This window comes from Narcine bancroftii, chromosome 7, assembly GCF_036971445.1.
Source record: "Narcine bancroftii isolate sNarBan1 chromosome 7, sNarBan1.hap1, whole genome shotgun sequence".
Lineage (NCBI taxonomy): Eukaryota > Metazoa > Chordata > Chondrichthyes > Torpediniformes > Narcinidae > Narcine > Narcine bancroftii.
In genome coordinates, this window is record NC_091475.1 from 54,765,420 (window position 1) to 54,785,926 (window position 20,507).

The 20,507-nt window shown below is 41.8% G+C and overlaps 1 protein-coding gene across 4 annotated transcripts in view; it reads right to left on the minus strand.

Moving 5' to 3' along the window:
* Positions 1–20,507, minus strand: part of LOC138738944 (interleukin-1 receptor accessory protein-like 1) — a 1,251,110-nt gene that overhangs the window by 730,545 nt on the left and 500,058 nt on the right. For 3 of the 4 annotated variants that reach the window (XM_069890175.1, XM_069890174.1, XM_069890172.1), the window contains one exon: positions 10,624–10,903. In XM_069890175.1, coding sequence (XP_069746276.1) covers positions 10,624–10,903 — 280 coding nt within the window. Of the gene's footprint in view, positions 1–10,623; positions 10,904–17,788; positions 17,851–20,507 lie in introns of those variants that run through there. The other variant, XM_069890176.1, reaches the window with a different exon arrangement.

A 20,507-nucleotide genomic window follows, 5' to 3' on the forward strand; every position in this document is an offset into this window, starting at 1 on the left:
TGAGGTATTTTAAGGAAGCAGAGCCTGCAAAATAACATGGATAGGTTGGGAGAACAGAAAAGCTGGGCAGATGGAACATGATTTGGGAAGTGTCTGGTCACGCACTTTGGGAGAAGGAATAAAGACATGGACTATTTTCCAAATGGGGAGAGAATTCCTAGTGCAGGATCCCTGATGGTCAACTTGCAGGTTGAATCAGTAGTCAGGAAGGAAAATGGAATGTTAGCACTCATTTTGAGAGAACTAGAATAAAGAAGCAAAGAATGTAATGCTCAGGCTTTATAAAAAAGCATTGGTCGTACCACATTTTGAATATTGTGAACAGTTTTGGGCCCTATATTCTGGTGGTGGAGAGGGTCCAGAAGAGGCTTACAAGAATGAACTCGAGGATCAGAGGGTTTACATATGAGGAGTGTTTGATAGCTCTGGGCTTGTAATCCTGTAGTGATGGATCTCACCAAAACATTCCAAAGATGCTAGAGAGGGTGGAGGTGGAGAAGATATTTCCATTGTGGGTCGAATCTCAGACCAAAGGTCACTGCCTCAGAATAAACAAATGCCGCTTGGGAACAGATGAAAGAATGGTGAATCTGTGGAATTCTTTGCCACAGAGAGATGCGAAGTCAAATCACTGGGTATATTGTTACAGTGTTCTGTGTTGTGTATTGGCCTATGAGTTGTGTGGTTTTATGTTAAAAAGTGACAGTTTGACTTAGAGAGCCAAGGTGAAGGTGGACTGCTGAGAGAGTGGGAGACGGACTGGGCATGTGCAGAAAATTATCTAAAAATTTCTGGACTTGGATGATAAACCACCACTGGGTGGTGCTGTTGAGTGGAAGAAGGCCCAGAGCATGAGTCATGGTCTGGAGGACTGTTTAGAATGTTTGGCATTTTAAGAAGGATGAACATTCTGAAGGCAGCCAGAAGGATCCGGACCAACCCAATGGTTCTTTTCTCTGCAAGCATCACAAGACAACTTCGAATTTTGTGCTCTCTCTCTCTCTCTCTCTCTCTCTCTCTCTCTCTCTCTCTTAAACTGAATTTTGTTTATGATCTTTGCTTAGGTTGAGATCGAAGTTTTGTAAGTCTTGTGTGTTTTGTGTCTAAGTTTTTCTGTGGGCTGAATGGAAATATAACTTAGACTTTAATTACATATGTTATATTTAGGCCGGGGAATTTATTAGTTTTACACGTGATAGAAATTTGCATAGTAACTAGTAGACATTGTTATAAAAGGGGTGGGGGGGGGGATTTTGAATTAAAGTTTGAAGGTGAATTTTTTTTGTTAATAAAATACTTGTTCATCTTTACCTCTGTGTGATATGCCTTCTTTGTGGTTGCTGGCTTGATCTTGTAACAATATTTAAAGCAGAGGTTGATTGGATTTTGATGAGTAAGCATGTCACAGGTTATGGGGAGAAGGCAGGAAAATGGGGTTGGATGGAAAAAAAATACATCAGCTTGGATTTGACTGAGAGCACAAACTTGATGTGCTGCATGAACTAGTCCTGCTCCTTTATCTTACCCTGGTTTGGCATTCTGAAGTGCAACACTTGTTAGAGTTCAATTCCTTTTGCCATTCCTTGGCCGGCCTTCCTAACTGATCTGGATCCTGTTATAAGCTAACTTTGCAAACTATCCTAGCATTGTCCAAGCCCTTGTCCTTCTTGCAAACAATCACCGCCTTGACTCTTGGCTACCTCTTTAAAAAAAATAAATTAGTGAGACATGATAATATGACCTCTCATTCGTCCTTAACTATCCAAATACAAGTAGATCTGTCTCTTCTAATGCTCTCTGACAGGTTTCCCACAACTGATATCATGCTCGCTGGCCTGCAGTCCCTGGCTTATCCTTGTTTCCCTTTTTTAAATGATGGCACAACATGGTCCACCTTTCTGTCTTCTGGAATATCAAGAATTGTCACACTTACCACAATACAGTGAAAGACCTTCTATTGCATGTTACTCAGAGAAGTCAACCCAACTGATGTGCAGCAGGTCATGCAATAACAAAGCAAAATGCAGGATGTATTGTTTCTGTAATAATACAGTAGATAGCATTGACAAGACAAAGTGTAAAGTATTGAGAAAGTAGTGAGAAAACAATGCAAGCAGATCATCTTTTATTAGTAAGAGATCCATTTAAAGCTCTGATTACAGCACGAAAGAAACAGTCATTTCTTTTGATGAATGCCATAATTATTTTGCCACAAACTCTTTTAAATAGATCTGAAAGAATGAAGTTGATGTGAAATTCTGCCCCCCCCCACCCCGCCCATGGATGGAAAAGAATGCATCAACACTGCTCAGGAAAGCCAAAAACTTAATTATGAAAATGCAAACACTGCAGGTAAATGTTCTCCACTTTTTGTAATTGCACACAACAGTAAAACGTGCTTCTTTTCCTTCCTCTTGATCTTAGCCCTATATGGAACTCTAAAAATCAAGACTACTTGAAGCATTCATGAAATGTTCGGAGTGAATTTGTCACCATCTCAAGGATGTAGATGGCACCTATCTGATAATGATTATTAGGGCAAATCATTCAGCGAACATAGCTAATCCATGTGATATCAATCATTGGGAAAGGAATAGATCATCAGACAATAGTAATGCAATCATCGTAACATTCACGTTAAGTGCGTTAACGTCTGGACAGAGGACATGTGCACTGACAAATCAATCCAGATGTTGAATCCATTGAGAATGACGCCACAGAGGGCCACAAGGCTGTATCCTTCCATGCACAGATGGCAAGATGAAGATTGAAGGTGAAATTCATCTACGGTCAGTTGCATAAGAGTACTCTTCTCTCTCTTTCTCTCTTTGGCTTGGCTTCGCAGACGAAGATTTATGGAGGGGTAAATGTCCACGTCAGCTGCAGGCTCGTTTGTGGCTGACAAGTCCGATGCGGGACAGGCAGACACGGTTGCAGTGGTTGCAAGGGAAAATTGGTTGATTGGGTGTTGGGTTTTTCCTCCTTTGTCTTTTGTCAGTGAGGTGGGCTCTGCGGTCTTCTTCAAAGGAGGTTGCTGCCCGCCGAACTGTGAGGCGCCAAGATGCACGGTTTGAGGCGATATCAGCCCACTGGCGGTGGTCAATGTGGCAGGCACCAAGAGATTTCTTTAGGCAGTCCTTGTACCTCTTCTTTGGTGCACCTCTGACACGATGGCCAGTGGAAAGCTTGCCATATAACACGATTTTGGGAAGGCGATGGTCCTCCATTCTGGGGACGTGACCTACCCAGTGCAGTTGGATCTTCAACAGCGTGGATTCGATGCTGTCGGCCTCTGCCATCTCGAGTACTTCGATGTTAGGGATGAAGTCGCTCCAATGAATGTTGAGGATGGAGCGGAGACAACGCTGGTGGAAGTGTTCTAGGAGCCGTAGGTGATGCCGGTAGAGGACCCATGATTCGGAGCCGAACAGGAGTGTGGGTATGACAATGGCTCTGTATACGCTTATCTTTGTGAGGTTTTTCAGTTGGTTGTTTTTCCAGACTCTTTTGTGTAGCCTTCCAAAGGCGCTATTTGCCTTGGTGAGTCTGTTGTCTATCTCGTTGTCGATCCTTGCATCTGATGAAACCGTGCCCATTCAGAGCCAGCTCTTCAGCGCTTGACGTCCTGTTTTGCGGAAACTGCCAAAATGTTTGGCCTGGAAGTCAACCTGAAGAAGACTGAGATCCTCCATCAGCCACCTCCCCACCATGACTACCAGCCCCCCCACATCTCCATCGGGCACACAAAACTCAAAACAGTCAACCAGTTTACCTATCTCGGCTTCACCATTTCATCAGATAAGAGTACTAGCGCCCATTGTATTCCACTTCTCATCGAAGAGAAGCTGAGGATGGATTTCTAATCCTTGGTGCTTGTTAATGAAGGAAAAGAATCTATTTTACATGTCAATAAAAAGCGATTTATCACTCTGCACCTTTCAGTGTTTCAAAAGCATCATCCATCCCACTGCTTTCTGCAAGTTTTAGGATGACATTTTGTTGAGAGTTGACAAATTTTTGCACATGAAGTAAAGCAGAAACTGAGCGTGCACTGCAATGGAATGACAGCTTGAACTGTTTCCAAAATGCCATAATCAACTGCTGAACAATAAATGCTATTTTCGCAATGAGTCAAGTAGTGAACAAAAGGGGAAAACTGCTGTTTACGTTAAAAGAACAACAAGAAATGTGTTCAGTTTTGCATCCTTCCCCCGAAGGAAAACAATCAGAAACACGAATGAGGTAATCCATTATTCTGCTTCTGCTGTCAACATTTTCCATACTGAATGGAAGGTTTTGAATCTCATGGAGAAATGTTTCTAAGGATACCAGCAATCAAGCAGTGCCAATTATTCTTCGTTTATGAAAGTGGGCAGCCCCATTGCCTGATTACTTGACTGTGAAGGACTCTGCAGCCAAGACTATATTGTCCTCACCTATTCATCCACATTCTTTCAAACCGTAAACATCATTTTTAACGCAGCAGAAAGTCACCCATGTGAAAGCACTGCAATAAATTATGTCTGGGTGCTCACTTGATGCATGTTTAGCAGATTTTTCATGTTTTAACTAAAATTAGAAGAAATTAAATACGATTAATAATGAATATTGAACATTAGAAATATAATTCGTAGAAAATAAATCTAACTAGGATTATTATTGTTTCCACAATTAATTCATAACTAAGTGCTCAGTATACCAAGTTCGCAAAGCAGGGAAAGCTTCCAAATTCTTACACTACCTGGAGACGAAAGGAAAACATCCCTCTGTTTGAGGATTAGACATCCTGTTTAACACACTTTCATTATGATCTTTTTCCCCCTTTGCCAAGTTCCACATAGTTAAAACTCCAGAACCATAACCAGATAACCATATAACCATTTACGGAGCGGAAACAAGCCATGTTGGCCTTTCGAGTCCGCACCGGTTCACTGATTTTGTCCATTGGAGAACAAATATGTTGTTCTCCTAATTGGGGAATTCTGTATTTGATAGACTTGAAACCAGTACAACATCTAGTTAATATAAACTCAATCATTTTTGAACCTTTGAAATTTACAGCACAGAAAACATCCCCCTCGGCCCTTCTAGTCTGTGCTGAACTAATATTCTGCGTAGTTCCAAGACTAGTACCCACTCCATAGCTCTCCATTCCCTTCCATCCATGTACCTGTGCAAATTTTTCTTAAATGTGAAAATTGAGCTCACATTCACTTCAGATAGCAGCTCATACCACACTCCCAATACTCTCTGTGTGAAGAAGTTCCCTTGTATATCCCCCTAAATTTTTCCCCTTTCACCCTGAGCCATGTCCTCTGGTTTGTATCTCATCTAATCTCAGTGCAAAAAGCCTATTGCATTCACTCTATCAGTACCCCTCATAATTTTATATACCTCTATCAAATCTCCCCTCATTCTTCTTCATTCCAGGGAATAAAGTCTGAACCTGTTTAACCTTTCCCTGTAACTCAGTTCCTGATGTTCCGGCAACATTCTAGTAAAGCTTCACTGCACTTTTTAAAATCTTATTGATATGTTTCCTGTAGTTAGGCGACCGAAACTGCAGACAATGCTCCAAATTGGGCCTCACCTAGGTCTTGTACAACTTTACCATAACATCTCAACTCCTGTACTGTACTCAATACTTTAATTTATGAAGGCCAATATGCCAACAAACACTCTTTACAACCCATTCTACCTGTGATGCCACTTTCAGTGAATTATGTGTTTATATTCCCAAATCCCTCTGTTCTACCACACTGCTTATTGGCTTACCATTACATGCATGTCCTTTCTTGGTTTGCCCTTTCAAAATGCAACATCTGCATTAAATTCAGTCCATTTTTTCAGCAGGTCCAAATCCCTCTACAAGTTTTTAAAGCCTTCCTCACTTTCTACAATGTCTCAAATATTTTTGTTATTAACAAACTTGATGATCCAATTTACCACATTATCATCCAGCTCATTGCTGTAGATGAGAAACAACAGTGGTCCCTGCACTGATCCCTTAGACACACCACAAGACATCTGTCTCCAGTCTGAGAAGCAATCACCTGCTACCACTTTCTGGCTTCTCCTGTAATGCCTATGTCAAATCCAGTTTACTATCACTCCATGAATATCAAGCATCTGAACCTTCCTGACTAACCTCCCATGTGGAACTTTGCCAAGACCTGATGAAAGTCCATCGAGACAATATCCACAGCCTTTCCTTCATCAATTTCCTGGTAACCTCCTTGAAAACCTCTCAGATTTATCCAATCTGTAAGATTGGTTAAACAGGACTTACTATGCACAAAGCCATGTTGACTATTGATAATCAGTCCCTGCAATCCAAATCCTTGTATATCTGATCTCTTAAGAAACCTTCCAATAATTTACCTTCTACTGATGTCAGGCTCACTGGCCTATAATTTCCTGTTAGTTTTGGAGCCTTGTTTAATTTTATAAATGTTCTTCAATTGACAGCAAAAAGATACAGTAGAATCCCTGGTATCCAGCACCAATAGAGATTGGTAGGTGCTGGATAAGTGAATTTTCAGTTACTTGAGATTACTCTTACAATGCTTAACTAATACACCTGTATTTAAGAATAAACAGTTTAAAAGACAAAAAAAACTATACTGAAATAAAATAAAAACACAATGCTGGAAAAACTCAGCAAGTCAAACAGTGCTCTTTATGTAGCAAAAATAGATACATAAGCAATGTTTCATCAAGGTGTGAAAAATTGTAGGTAGGCATGGAAACAAAATGGTGGGGGGGGAGAGAGCAGGGGCAAAGCACCATTCCACAGGTAATAAATAAATAGATGGATAACGGAGGGAGGATACAGCAGCAAGAAGGGGGAGAGGAATGGCTCTGTGAATAGAGAGGGAAGAGCTGGAAGGGAGGTAGAACAGAGAGTAGGCAGGCAGAAACCAGAGTGGTCGATATTCATGCCTTGCGGTTGGAAAGTGACTGGATGGAAAATTGAGTGCTGCTCCTCTAATTTACAGATGGTTGGTCAGTACACGAGGCCATGGACAGATGTCAACATGGGAGTGGAGTGCAGAATTGAAAAGGCTGGCCTTTGAGAGACCCCTGTCACTGATATTTTCTCTCCTCCAGCTCTCCACTCTCTTCCCCCCACACCTGTTGCCGATGTACTCCCTCACTTATCCACCTATTACCTCTTGCTTTTGTGACTGTGCTCCTCCCCCCTCAATATTTTGTTCAAGATCCTGCCTATATTTTGTCACACCTCGATGAAGGGCTCAAGCCCAAAATGTTGGTTACGTATTTTTAATCTTTGCTACTCACGTCTCCAGAATGGAGGACCATCGCCTTCCCAAGATCATGTTATATGGCGAGCTCTCCACTGGCCACCGTGACAGAGGTGCACCAAAGAAAAGGTACAAGGACTGCCTAAAGAAATCTCTTGGTGCCTGCCACATTGACCACCGCCAGTGGGCTGATAACGCCTCAAACCGTGCATCTTGGCGCCTCACAGTTCGGCGGGCAGCAACCTCCTTTGAAGAAGACCGCAGAGCCCACCTCACTGACAAAAGGCAAAGGAGGAAAAACCCAACACCCAACCCCAACCAACCAATTTTCCCCTGCAACCGCTGCAACCGTGTCTGCCTGTCCCGCATCGGACTTGTCAGCCACAAACGAGCCTGCAGCTGACGTGGACTTTTTACCCCCTCCATAAATCTTCATCCGTGAAGCCAAGCCAAAGAAGAAGACATAAAGTACATAGTTTGCCCGACTGAGTTTCTCCAGTATTATGTTTATATTTCAGTCACGGTGTCTACAAACTTTCAAGTTTTACTACTCCACTGTACTCATACTGAACAGACTTCACATGCATGAATATATAAACCTCAAAGCATTTTACTTTATTTTCAGTCCCATTCTTTGAGAACATCTGCAGGTTCCTCCCCATCCACAGAGGTGCTGAAAGGTGAACAGCAACATTAGAGATAACTAACCCCTGCCCCCCAAATTTACAGAGTCACCCCAACAGGAAATGGCATCATCCAGCTCTTCATCCTTGGGCAATGCTATTTTATTCAAACAGCTGCGATGAGCAAAGCACAGCCAAGACTCTCCTCTGCTGAATATTTGCTCCGATCTTTAGCAAAGTTTTATGTATTACTTCAGAGAACATTTACTTGTACAATTTTAAACTTACATATTTTACCTTTTATTTGATTCTTATTTATTTTAAATTTGAAAATGTATTTTCTTGATGTATTTGCCAGTTGCTAGAATTCCCAATACCCGGGGATTTTTCTTGTTCAGCAAGTGTACACATTTCCTTTGGACAATGGACATTTATGCTGAAATAGCTGCTTGACCAGTTTTATTGACTTGTTTATTTCAGATTTCTCAAATGATGCAATTTCCTATTTTTTAGATTTACCAATAACAAAGGAAATCCATATCCAAGTGTATTGAGTCCTCTGATGAACCCATCCTGTCCGTATCGGAGGACGACGTGCATGCTGCCTTCAGATGAGTGAATCCAAGGAATGCATCTGGCCCAGATGGAGTTCCTGGCCAAGTATTAAAAATCTGTGCTAATCAACTTACAGAGTTATTCACGGATATCTTCAATATCTCACTCCAGCAGGCGAGGTACCAACCTGTTTCAAACAAGCATCAAAAATACCAGCTCCCAAGAGTACAGTAACCTGCCTTAACAACTATTGACCAGTCGCACTTAAATCAACAGTGTTTTGAAAAGCTGGTGATGAAGCAGATCAGCTTCTACCTGAGCGGTGACAGGGATCCATTCCAGTTCGCCTAATGCGAAAATAGGTCTACGGCAGATGCCATCTCACTGGCCCTAATCAAAGCCCTGGAGCATCTGAACAACAAAGATGCTATTTATCGACTACAATTCAGCATTTAACACCATCATCCCCTCAAAACTGATCAGCCAACTACAAGACCTAGGAGTTAACACCCCACTGTGCAATTGGATCATGGATTTCCTCACCTCCAGACCTCAATCAGTGAGGATTGGTAAGAACTTCTCCTCCACAATCTCAAACAGTACCAGAGCACCACAGGGCTGCGTTCTTAGCCCCCTGCTCTACTCACTTTACACCTACGACTGTGTAGCTTGGTATGATAATAACGCCATCAAAAATTTGCCGATGATACCATGGTTGTGGGTTGTATAAAGGAAGGGGTTTGCCATGACACCTGAAACCCTGGTAAGAATAACCAATCCTATGACAGACAACTGAGCTGTCACACAGTCACATGTAGACAATAAGTCTGAAAAGCACATTGAAATGCTGGAGGAACTCAGCCGGTCTTGCAGCGTCCATAGGAGGTGAAGGTATCTTCCTGACATTTTGGGCCTGAGCCCTTCTTCAAGGAATAAGCCAAGAAGAGGAATGCGTCACAGTAAAGAGACTGAAGACTGGCCGGGGGAAGGAGTCCAGACCAACTAAAGGTTTTAAGTTGATAAAAAGAAAGGTGAAAATTGATTTTGGATTCTCTGAAAGCAGACAGAGAAAGAGAAAGAAGAGAGGTGGGAGGAAAGGCAACAGGGGGGGAAGAAGAAGGGGACAGAGGGTGGTTTACCGGAAACTGCAAATGTCAATATACTGTAAATCCAATCCGTTTGGACGGTGCCCAGAGTGATGATGAGGTGCTGTTCCTTTAAATTGTGGGTGGTCTCTGTCTGACAGTGCATGAGACAATGGACAGACACACCAGCAAGTGAATGGGATGGGGAATTGATATGGGTGATCACTGGAAGATCCATGCTATTGCGGCAGACAGAGCTGAGGTGCTCAACAAAGCGATCTCCCAGTCTCTTCGATGGCATTAACATCGAATTTTCCAATTTCCATTGAACCACCCCCACCTCCTCCTTCCCTCCCCCCCCAGCTCTGACTCTTTCCCCTCCTTTCTCTCTGTCACCCTGCATAGAGCTAAAATAAGTTCTCACCTCTCCTCTCCAATTAACACCTTTTGTTGGTCTGGACTCCTCCCCCTGGCCTGTCTTTGGTTTCTTTATCCGTACCCCTTGTCTTATTCCTTGAAAAGGGGCTTGAAATGTCATTAATATATCTTTACTTCCAATGAACGCGATGAGATTGGCTGAGTTCCTCCAGCCTTTCTGTGTGCTTTTACTACAATCGCAGAACAATGAGTCTTGCCCATTGAACTCCTCGTTGACCTTCCCCGAGGGCCACTGGAAATCAGATACTTCAAAAAGTGATCTCTGAAGATGAGTAACATGTTGTCTGAACAACATTTAAAATGCCATAATGATTGGATGAACCACAACAAAAGTACAGTCACCTCACAAGTAGTGACTAGTCTGCACCTCAATTTCTAATGCATTGGGAGTGAAGGCAAACTACCTGGGCACATTTTTATTGAATATTCACACATCCTCGAAATATAGTGCAAAGAGCTCCCTACAATGAAAGTTGATACACCAACAACCAAAATGCTCATGACATATTGACTGCATTTGTACATTTGAGATAAGTTTAAATATTTTAATTTCATGGGCTTTTATCTACAGAACATGAACAGGTAGGAAGATTATATTCTTGTCAATTATTTCTGCCTGAAAATTGTCAGAGGATTTGAAGACTGAATTTGTCCTACCTCAGCACACAGGAGAAGAGGCCACCATCCTGCAGTTCTGTTGGACGAAACCAGATGGAGTCTTCTTCTTTGCTCATTCTGACCCCATCAAATGGTATCGGTTCTTCAAAGTCTCCATGCCCGTTGCTTTTATACCACATCAAGCTCAGTCCTGAACTCTGAGCCAAGGTGTAGTTGGCCCTGATGTATCCGTAAAATAATGCGCACTTTACTCGAACTGGCTCCCCCATGAGGACTTGATACTTCTTGTAATCCACGGACCAATCAGTGCACCCATCAGCTGAAATAAAGAACATTTTAAAATTGTTACAATTAAAACATTTTGAAGCACCTTACTCAATTGCAAAACTCAAATTCAAAAAACTAATTTGTAGAATGTTATCAGGCAAATCATGATTCATCAATCAAATAATGCCATCTTGAAGATACTGAATGGCTTGGCCCAGCCATTAGACATTCAACAAAACAAGACCATATCAATATGACTGAGTTAAAAGACAAACAGTCATTTAATATTTTTCTTAAAAATCATTTTGATCCTACTCAATTGGAAGCAAAACCAAGGAGGGATGGAGGGAGGGGAGGGAAACCGGGAAAGAAAGGTGGTCCATGTGTGCAAAGTGGAAGACATACATAGGAATGATGGGCAAATGCATTGAGAGAAGCAGAATGTTGGAAAAAAGGAAGCACTCGATGCGGAATGACACGTTCCCATTCAGAGCTGGACCATGTACGGTCAACGTCATGGACCAGTTATAAGCCCAAAGTTTAAGAGTTTGCACACTCTCCTTCACAAACAGGTAAAGGGTTAAAAACTCTACATTTGAAACAAAACATTGTGCTATGCATGCAACTTTGGAAAAACAACATTTTGTGCGCATCTCCAGTTGGACCCAGCTTTCGACACGTCACCCAAATTCACAATTTCTCTTGTAGCAGATGTTATCTGATCTGCTGTAGAACTTGTTTTTTTTTAAATTGACAATTACAAACATCCACTGGACTCTGCATCGCCCAGTTTCTGCACATCATTTCCCCTCAGACTGCCACCTTGTATCTTCCTCTGTTTATGTGTCTCCTAAACAGATCAGTGAAGATCAAGGAGTGTTTATTTACTTCCCACACCCTGGTCTACATTTCTCTCAACCATTTTCTTTGTTTTCCCTCCCCACTGCCTTCTCCACACATTACACATACTTGCTTTTTTTCCCCCTTTTATCCAATTGGATGAACTGTTGGGTGGAAATCTTGCTCTGAAAATGATGCCCTATCCAATGATTGTCCATCCTTTTTTTTAATGAAAGGATTTTACAGCACCTGGAGTGATTGGTTTCCAGTGACTCATATCAATATGGAGCATATTTGTGTATTTATTTCCAGAGAATTTGGGGGTTTTCTATTTGAAACCAACTGTGACATTTGATGTAGCGATAATCAATTCTGCTCTGTAACAAACTTTGACACACTTACTTCAAAAGATGAACTGATACACAATGGCAGCAAAGGTAGATGTGATTGTTCAAAGCACCTCAGAATTTACTGTTCTCACTATTCCTCAGGTCATTTTAAACATTTAAGAAACAAACTTGATAGTGGAAACGATGGCTTCAAAATAAAAGGATGGAGTTTACACAGACACATGGAGGGACTTCTGGTTAGCTTCTGTGAGGTGGGCTGTGATCATGGAGCAGATGTCGAAAATGGAAAAGGTGGAAGAAGCAACTCTTCTCACTGATATAAGGGAGAGAAGCTTAAACAGAAAGCAGGGAAGGACAGTTGAGGGTTGGCGACGTTCTTGACAAGAAATAGAGGGTTAAGGGGGAAAGGTGAAATATATATATGGAACACGAAGGGAAACTTCTTCATGCAGAGTGGTGGGAGTGTGCAACAACCTGCCAGCTGAAGAGGTGAATGCGGGCTCCATTTAGAAATAAGGAAAATTTGAACAGGTACCTGATGGGTTGAGGTGCAGGTCAATGAGAAGACGCAGAATAGTATTTCAGCACAGACTATATGGGCGGAAGGGCCTGTTTCTATGGTTCTGTATTGCAAAGAAATGTTCCCCTTGAGAGGTGGAATTCAATGAGGGTGTGTTGCTGGTGAACCATATGACCACTGTGGAACAACACTGTGAGAACACAGTCAAAGTTGTGTGGCTCATTCAACTACACCAGAGGAAATCCAATGGTGTGCCAGAGAAAATGACAAGCTATGGCTAAGGAACTTCTAGAATCACAGAAGCATTGGACCCATGTGTTGAAACAGGAGCTCCACAGCAGAGAATTGTGCCTTGCTTTGGGTCAGAGAAGCAACAAATACAAAGACAACAATTAAGTTGCAAAGAAATACTTTGGAAATAAGAATCTGAACATCAATCACTGAAACTCACAATTGTTATCAATACACTTTAGGGAGTTTTTTTGTACTTTGACCCATCAAATATTAGTGAAGGCTGTATTACTGTGAACCAAAAGATTTAAGTTGCTAAAAGATGCTGCCACACTTCTGCATGATGCTGACATTTTTCAGCTCTACAAGTCCAACGCGAGATTCGGCTCAAAGATTTGGACAGCTTTTGAGAACCATCAGTTCATCTCTGTGCCAAATTATTTGCAAAATGAAACGTGCGAGTTGACAAAAGAAGTCAATGTGCATGTTTTTGTGGAAAGAGATTTGCAGTGAAAAGCTTGAAGAAACAACTGCAGGTGACTGAGATGCTTTTTTTCTTGAAGGCACGGTCAGTACGGAACAGTGTCACAGAAAAATAAAGTGAAACTGAGGAGTAGGACAGTGAAGCTGCTTCTGTTGTGTGAGTAGACCATGTCATGGTCAGTTTAATGGTTTGCGTGACATTATTCCAGTCTCAGTGACCTGGGTTCGAATCGGGGCTGACTTTAAGGAGTTTGCACATTCTTCCCATGACTTGCGTGGATTTTTTCCAATTTTCTCTCACTCTCCAGAAATGTGTGGGGATTTGGAAGGTATAATTGGGTAAGACTAGTTTCATTGGCTGGAAGGGCCTTCCATCGTGCTGTATCACTAACATTTTACAAGTAATTAAAAAAAATGCAATTGCAAATTTGGAGATACCAATACATTTCACAGGAGCACCATGGCTGTTCGGGCATGCATGAATTTTGGCCCCAATTTCAAGTCTGGTGATGCCACACAAAGATGAAACAAGATGTTGAGGGGTCTGAGAAAAATCCAATGAAGTCGTCCTGAAAAAGACACTTACGACAGAAGTTACTGGAATTTAGCTTCTGCATTTTATCAGGAAGATTCTAGTTGATAAGGTGATGCCCCTTAGTCTGGGCTTGGAAAGGAGAACCAGACCTGCCTCAAAATGCTCATCACCAGTTGGGATATTTTATTTTTGGTGGAACTGGAATCACATACATGGAAGGCCATGCGGGAAGAGATTTTCAATAAATAACACTTCCAATTGGTTTAACGTATTTTAAAAAATTACAGAACAGAGCAAAACATTTGGAAATAAAGGCTAAAACCTGACATCGTGCCAAGACATGATGAGAAGTTACAAATACTGTGCTGTAATCTATATATTAAAAAATGGGCATCAAGTTGAATTCTTTCCTGCTCAATGTTAAATATTCATTTCATAAATCATCTGTGCAGAATGATTCCCAACACAAATGGATTTCCTGCTGAAAAATGGTCTTTTACACAGTTTTCTGTAAATGAACTGGGTAAGCCTGTCAGTAATTATTGGGCTGGAAAGTCTACAAGATACTCTTGGGTCTTTAATGAGATCTGAGAGCAATGTTACTGAGACGGAGGAGGGTTTGGGAACAACTGAATTAATTAAGTCGTTTGAAAATAACTGGATGTCTCTGGTGATCTAAAACCTCCACGAGGAATCTTGATCAGACGGAGTAAATACTCCTCGCTGCTGTTGCTCCTGTGTATTCTTTTTAAAGATACATCCTGATATTTTCAGTCCACATCATTAATATCACCCCACGAGCGCAGTACCGAGCTGAAAAGTCAGTGTTCTTGGTGTCATGTATGGGGCATTAATAAAAGGTGCATTAAAATAAAACTCTCAGGCATTTTATGTTTATGTAAAAATTAATACAGACAATAATGATTTAGTCTCCCTGAGCAATTCATCACAGTGTCATATTGCCATAGAAACTGCAGTATCCTGCCTGAAAAGCTCACAGCAATGCAAACATTTTCTTAGAATCAATTTATTAGAAAAATATCGTCATTAAAACTATTGCAATAAAATACTGGAAAGTACATGCCTCCAAATTAGTAACTATTTCTGGATGCTGTTCCACTCACTAAACTATGGCAGTAAACAAAGGCTCATTCTATAAAAATAAAATGTCTATGCTTGATTGAACATCTTCACCCACTAAACAAAACCTCAGTTCCTTTTTTTTCCTCTGGTTGGTTAGAATGCTGCCGTTAGTGCAATGCCAATACAGTGGCAACGACCCAGGCTTGAATCCACTGCTGTCTGGGAGGAGTTTGTACGTTCTCCCCGTGTCAGCATGGGTTTCATCTGGCTGCTCCATTTCCCACCCACATTTCAAAGGTGTATCGAGCTGGTCGGTAAATTGGCCACGTGGGTGGATTTGGGCATGCGGGCTTGCTGGGTCAGAAGGGCTTTGCTACCATGTTGCTTCTCTGAACTCTAACCCAGAGGCGATCCAGTCTTTCAATTCATTCAATTAAATAAATTCTCAAATAATGTGACAGCATCTGTCATTACTGGGTCATCATAATGGGTATACAAAAATCTTTTGGAGAAGGAGATCCACTCTCCTTAGCTGGTCTGGGTAACCCCTGAGCAATATGGTTGGCTTTTAGTTTTCTCCCAAAGGGGCCCATCTAATTAATCAGTTCAAGGGCCACAATAGAAGGGCATTAAATCCACTGCCAGCACATTTGTGCATTGAAAGTACATTCAACAAGGAAGGCCATTTGGTTTTGGTTTGAATTTCCCTCTCGCTGAGTGTCAATGAGACAAACAGTTTGAAGCACCGGTGAAGAAAATGGAAAAAAAGAATTAATGTCAGGAAAAATCACTGAAAAAATTAACATAATTATTATCCATGTGCTCATTCACACTGGGCGCTTTTTAGACTGCAAAGTTCCTGAGATCTGGGGGTTGGATGTGCAGTAGACTGGAAGACCGACAACCAATTTTTCTGGACGATTTACAATGCAGACTTCCTCCAAGACGTTGTAGGGGTCCTGCAGGATAAATCACAGTGCAGGAACTGACTCCAAATTCCTCCACATCCCTTTTTTTTTAAAGACTGCCTGTGTAGTAGCAAAATTCCTTGATTGTGCCACGACATGCCTGTAGTCTAAAAACCATAAGTGAGTCATTGTTGGAGTATTGTTCCCACCAATTCATCTGGTGAACAACGATGGTTTAATTGGATAACTCTGTTCCAGGAGGTAATCCCTCCCATCAGATGTGCAAGGCCTGGCAGATTCTGTCTTTGCCAAGCCAGGCAACACCAAATGCAACTACTGCACTTTGGTGTGGCTGAGCTCAGCGAACTCCACCTGATAAGTGAAGCATCTCGGTTTTCCCAGGACCTGATGAATCATTTTGCTTCACCAGCTGAGAAACCTTAATCATTCTCACAGAATGAGGATCAGACATTATATTTTCAATTATTGTGCTGTCAATATATCTGAAAATACATTCCCAATTTGGAAAGCCACCAGAGGATTTATTAACATTATAGACACAGAGTTCTCATTTTCTATTAATGAGCAGAAAGATACAGCTTTGCTGAAAACCTTTTGATTTTCTATTTGTGTGCACTCAGGCACACTTCTGTGTGACATTTACAGACTGGGTTCTTTTTGTCAGCATGCATAATCAATCTAGGACAGGCCACATCAAGAATAGTTATCTGGAACTCCAGTTTATTTGATAGCAAAGAAAACGTTTATGAAGGAACTTAAGGGAAAAGAAAGCAAAAAAGTTGGTCTCTCATTGAAAGTCAGTTCAATTATTTCAAAATTTTGTCCAACCAAGATTCAAAATAGAGAAATTTTAAAACAAGGTAAAAATTGATTTGGATCTGCATCCAGACCTGAGACTCCAATATAAACAGAATACTGGGTCTCTCTTTAAGAGTCTTTTGTGCAGCAAGTGCCTGGCACATGGTTTTCGGCGTTCAGGTCTCCATTATGGGTTGGCAACTTGACAGCTGACTCCAAGGATGAGAGAATGAAGGGCAGCATTTCCTGTCATCAACAATTCCCACAGACTTAAGCTGAAGTAACGAGTGTTTCAAGATCAGACCATCAAGCCACTACAAAACTCTCAGGAGACTGGGAAGCAGTGGTGCCTGTCCTTGCATTCCTTTCAGACACATGGCTGCCTACAGGCTGCATTGCACAGCGATGGAGAGATACCATTAATAACATCTCTCTGCATCAACCAGATTTTGGTTCTGCATGACAAGCAAACTGAGCCAATGGCAGTGTCCACTCCCAGGCTAATACCCTCCAAGGCCCTAATGACATTTTGTCACCAGTCATGAGCAGGTCATGTTGTTTGACCTGTTGACTCTGAAATGGACAGTCTATTCTTAGCTCTGTGATGTCAAGAGCTTCCCCGCCAGACAGAGAACATAATTCAACGATGTTCTCAGGGCTTCATTAAAGCATAATATCACCTCCAGTGGGCTGATAACGCCTCAAACCGTGCATCTTGGCGCCTCACAGTTTGGCGGGCAGCAGCCTCCTTTGAAGAAGACCGCAGAGCCCACCTCACTGACAAAAGGCAAAGGAGGAAAAACCCAACACCCAACCCCAACCAACCAATTTTCCCTTGCAACCGCTGCAATCGTGTCTGCCTGTCCCGCATCGGACTGGTCAGCCACAAACGAGCCTGCAGCTGACGTGGACTTTTTTACCCCCTCCATAAATCTTCGTCCGCGAAGCCAAGCCAAAGAATATCCTGAGCAAGGTGAAATATGCAAGACATCTGTCTCCTCAATTTTGGAGTAGGGGACACACGCAGCCCTAGCTTTTGACCTTGATTTATTTCTTAAGTTTTCTTTAATTCCATTAAAAAAAACATTCAGATAAAGTTCAGATATTTCACAGCATTTCAGTACATTTATCTTTCATTTACCGTTTTTAAAAATTGAAATAAAATTACTTTTTTTTTTTAACATTGATGTCTTTGATCATCACAAGGCAAGCTGTTGAATGCTCCAGGGGCAGGGGTTCGGGAACGTCACAGCTCGCAAGACTATCAGCTTTGTGAGATTGCCATGGGAGCCAGCACAGCATCACAATTACAGGGTCACCAGTGCAAGTGATGGCATGGAAAGCGCACAACTGGTGGGTGATGGGCAAGCCACAGCACCACACCGGACACAGGCAGTAAATGGTGCCCAGTCTTGACAGATGGTCTCGAGGGTACCATCTGATGGAAACACACTTTTCCTTTTAAACTTCTCAGACTCCAAATCTACATTAACCCTGCAGCAAGGGAACTTACGCACATAATGCACCAAAACACAACTCACGGTTTCCATCAAATGAAACATTTTCATCTCAGTTCTTTCATACAAACACAGCATTTTTCTTTTACACCTCGGTAGAATCCGATTCCAAGCATTGAAGCCCATGTCACCCAACTAACCTCCTCAATACTGAACATTTGGTAAGGAAGGAAGAAAACTGGAGCCCCTGAGGAAAACCCACACAGGGAGAATGTGCAAACTCCTTGCAGACAGCAGCAGATTTGAACCTGGGTCGCGAGCGCCGTAATAGCATCGTGCTCACTGGTTCGCCAGCCATGTTGCCCAAGGCAAACTGCAGTTTCTCCACATTGAGGGGGGTGTAAAATTTATCTGAGGAACTGGCCTGAGATTTACTGAGATTCAGTTGAAATTATGTAAGAGCGGCATGCAATTTCTGGGAGGAGCAAGACACTGATGGAAGAAACACCAAATAATGACACATCAACCACCAGAAGGAGGGAAGACACAGGAGTTTTGATTGCTCATCAGAAGGGGAGTGAAGCAATATATTTGTCAAAATTCAAAACTTAAAACAGGATTTCTGAGTATTCTCTCACAGATATTTGCACAGCAGATTCTGGTTCAGAATAAGGACAGTATTATGAGCTCCCATTTCATTTAGTGTGTGTCACTTTAAGGGATAGTACCAGCTGCAACCATTCACAGCTAATGAGAGACTGGGAGGCAATATCTGGTACAGACTACACCCAAAGTTGATACTCTGGAGGAAGAGAAAGAATATTTGTTTTTTTTTTACACAGCGACACAGGTGGTGAGAGAATCAAGTGAGATTATTTTGGAGTTTCTTTCTTAAAGAAAAATTCATTATTGGCCGTGGAACACTGAGGTGGAGTGACTGTGTGAAATGGACATTTTTGCTGATTCTCCCTGTCAGGGGAATTATTGAACCACGTCGAGACCAAAGGAAAGGTCACTTTGATTGAGCTGTACCTAGGTTGTGGAAACATTGTGGAAGTCGCATGTTTTGTTTCCCCTACACAAGGAAAAAGGGGTGTAGTGACACCATTCATCCAAAAGGGCATTTCTCAGCAAGAAACTTGACAAGGATTCGTGAGTTTTCAGCAGTCTCTCCCACCTCTTTCATGATAACTTCTGGGCATAAGTTTATTTCAACACAGGATTTCTAAGACTGAACTTTGGAATGACTTTCCAGAATTGTGCCTAAGTTGTAATGGTTTGGCTAACACACACACACACATATTAGTAGTTATTAATAATATTGTTTTAAAAGAAAAAATATATAATTGCCATATAACCGTTTACAGCACAGAAACAGGCCATGTCGGCCCTTCAAATCCGTACCGGTTCACTTGAACAACTCCACTAGCTCCTCCGCAAACTCTGATGCATCCTTAACTTCTGTAAATCTTTTATGTGGCACCTTATCAAATGCCTTCTGGAAAGCAGGTAAACATCTCCTTGGTGATCATAAGGAACCTTCGAAGAGGGGTGGTGCTGGTGGCAAAGGAGATCTTGGAATGGAATTTGTGCCCTGTCTCACTAACAGTCAGACAATAATCAAAGGGGATGCAGCCATAGAAAAAATAATAGAAGCAGATGATACAAAGATAGATGGAGGGGCAGAGGAAACAGGGGGTGCAGAGAGATTAGGAGAATGGGCATAGAAGTAGCAAACAAAATATAATGTGGAAAACTGTATGTCTTGCTCTTTGGTAGAAGAAATAAAAGGACTGACTGCTATTTGGATGGGGAAAAAAATTAAAAATTCGGAGGTGAAACGTAGAATATCCAAAAAGTTGACTATCAGGTTGAGTAGATGGTGGAGAAGACAAATGCAACATTGATATTCATATCTGGAGAAAGAGTGTACAAGAGCAGGGATATGAGGCTTTATAAGGCACTGTTGAGGCCTTACTTAGATTATAGGGTATGGTGTTAAGATCCTTATTTATGGATGTGCGGGGATTGGATAGGGTTCAGAGAAGATTCACAAAGTTGATTCCTGGAATGAAAGGAATAACGTCGGAGGAACATTTGATGGCTCTTGAATTGTACTCCTTGGAGTTTGGAAGAATGAGCAAGTGACCTCATAGATGCGGCAAAGTTGTGTCCCATGGTAGGGGAGTCTAGGACATGAAGGCACAACTTCAGGATTGAAGGGCGCCCTTTTATAAAAAAAAGATGCAGGGAGATAGTAGATATTTGTGATAAGCACAGGGTTGTAATTATGGGAGATTTTAATTTTCCACATATAGATTGGGAAACACATTCTGTGAAAGGAATGGATGGGTTAGAGTTTGTGAAATGTGAGCAAGATAGTTTTTTACAACAATATGTAGAGGTGCCGACCAGAGAAGGAGCAGTGTT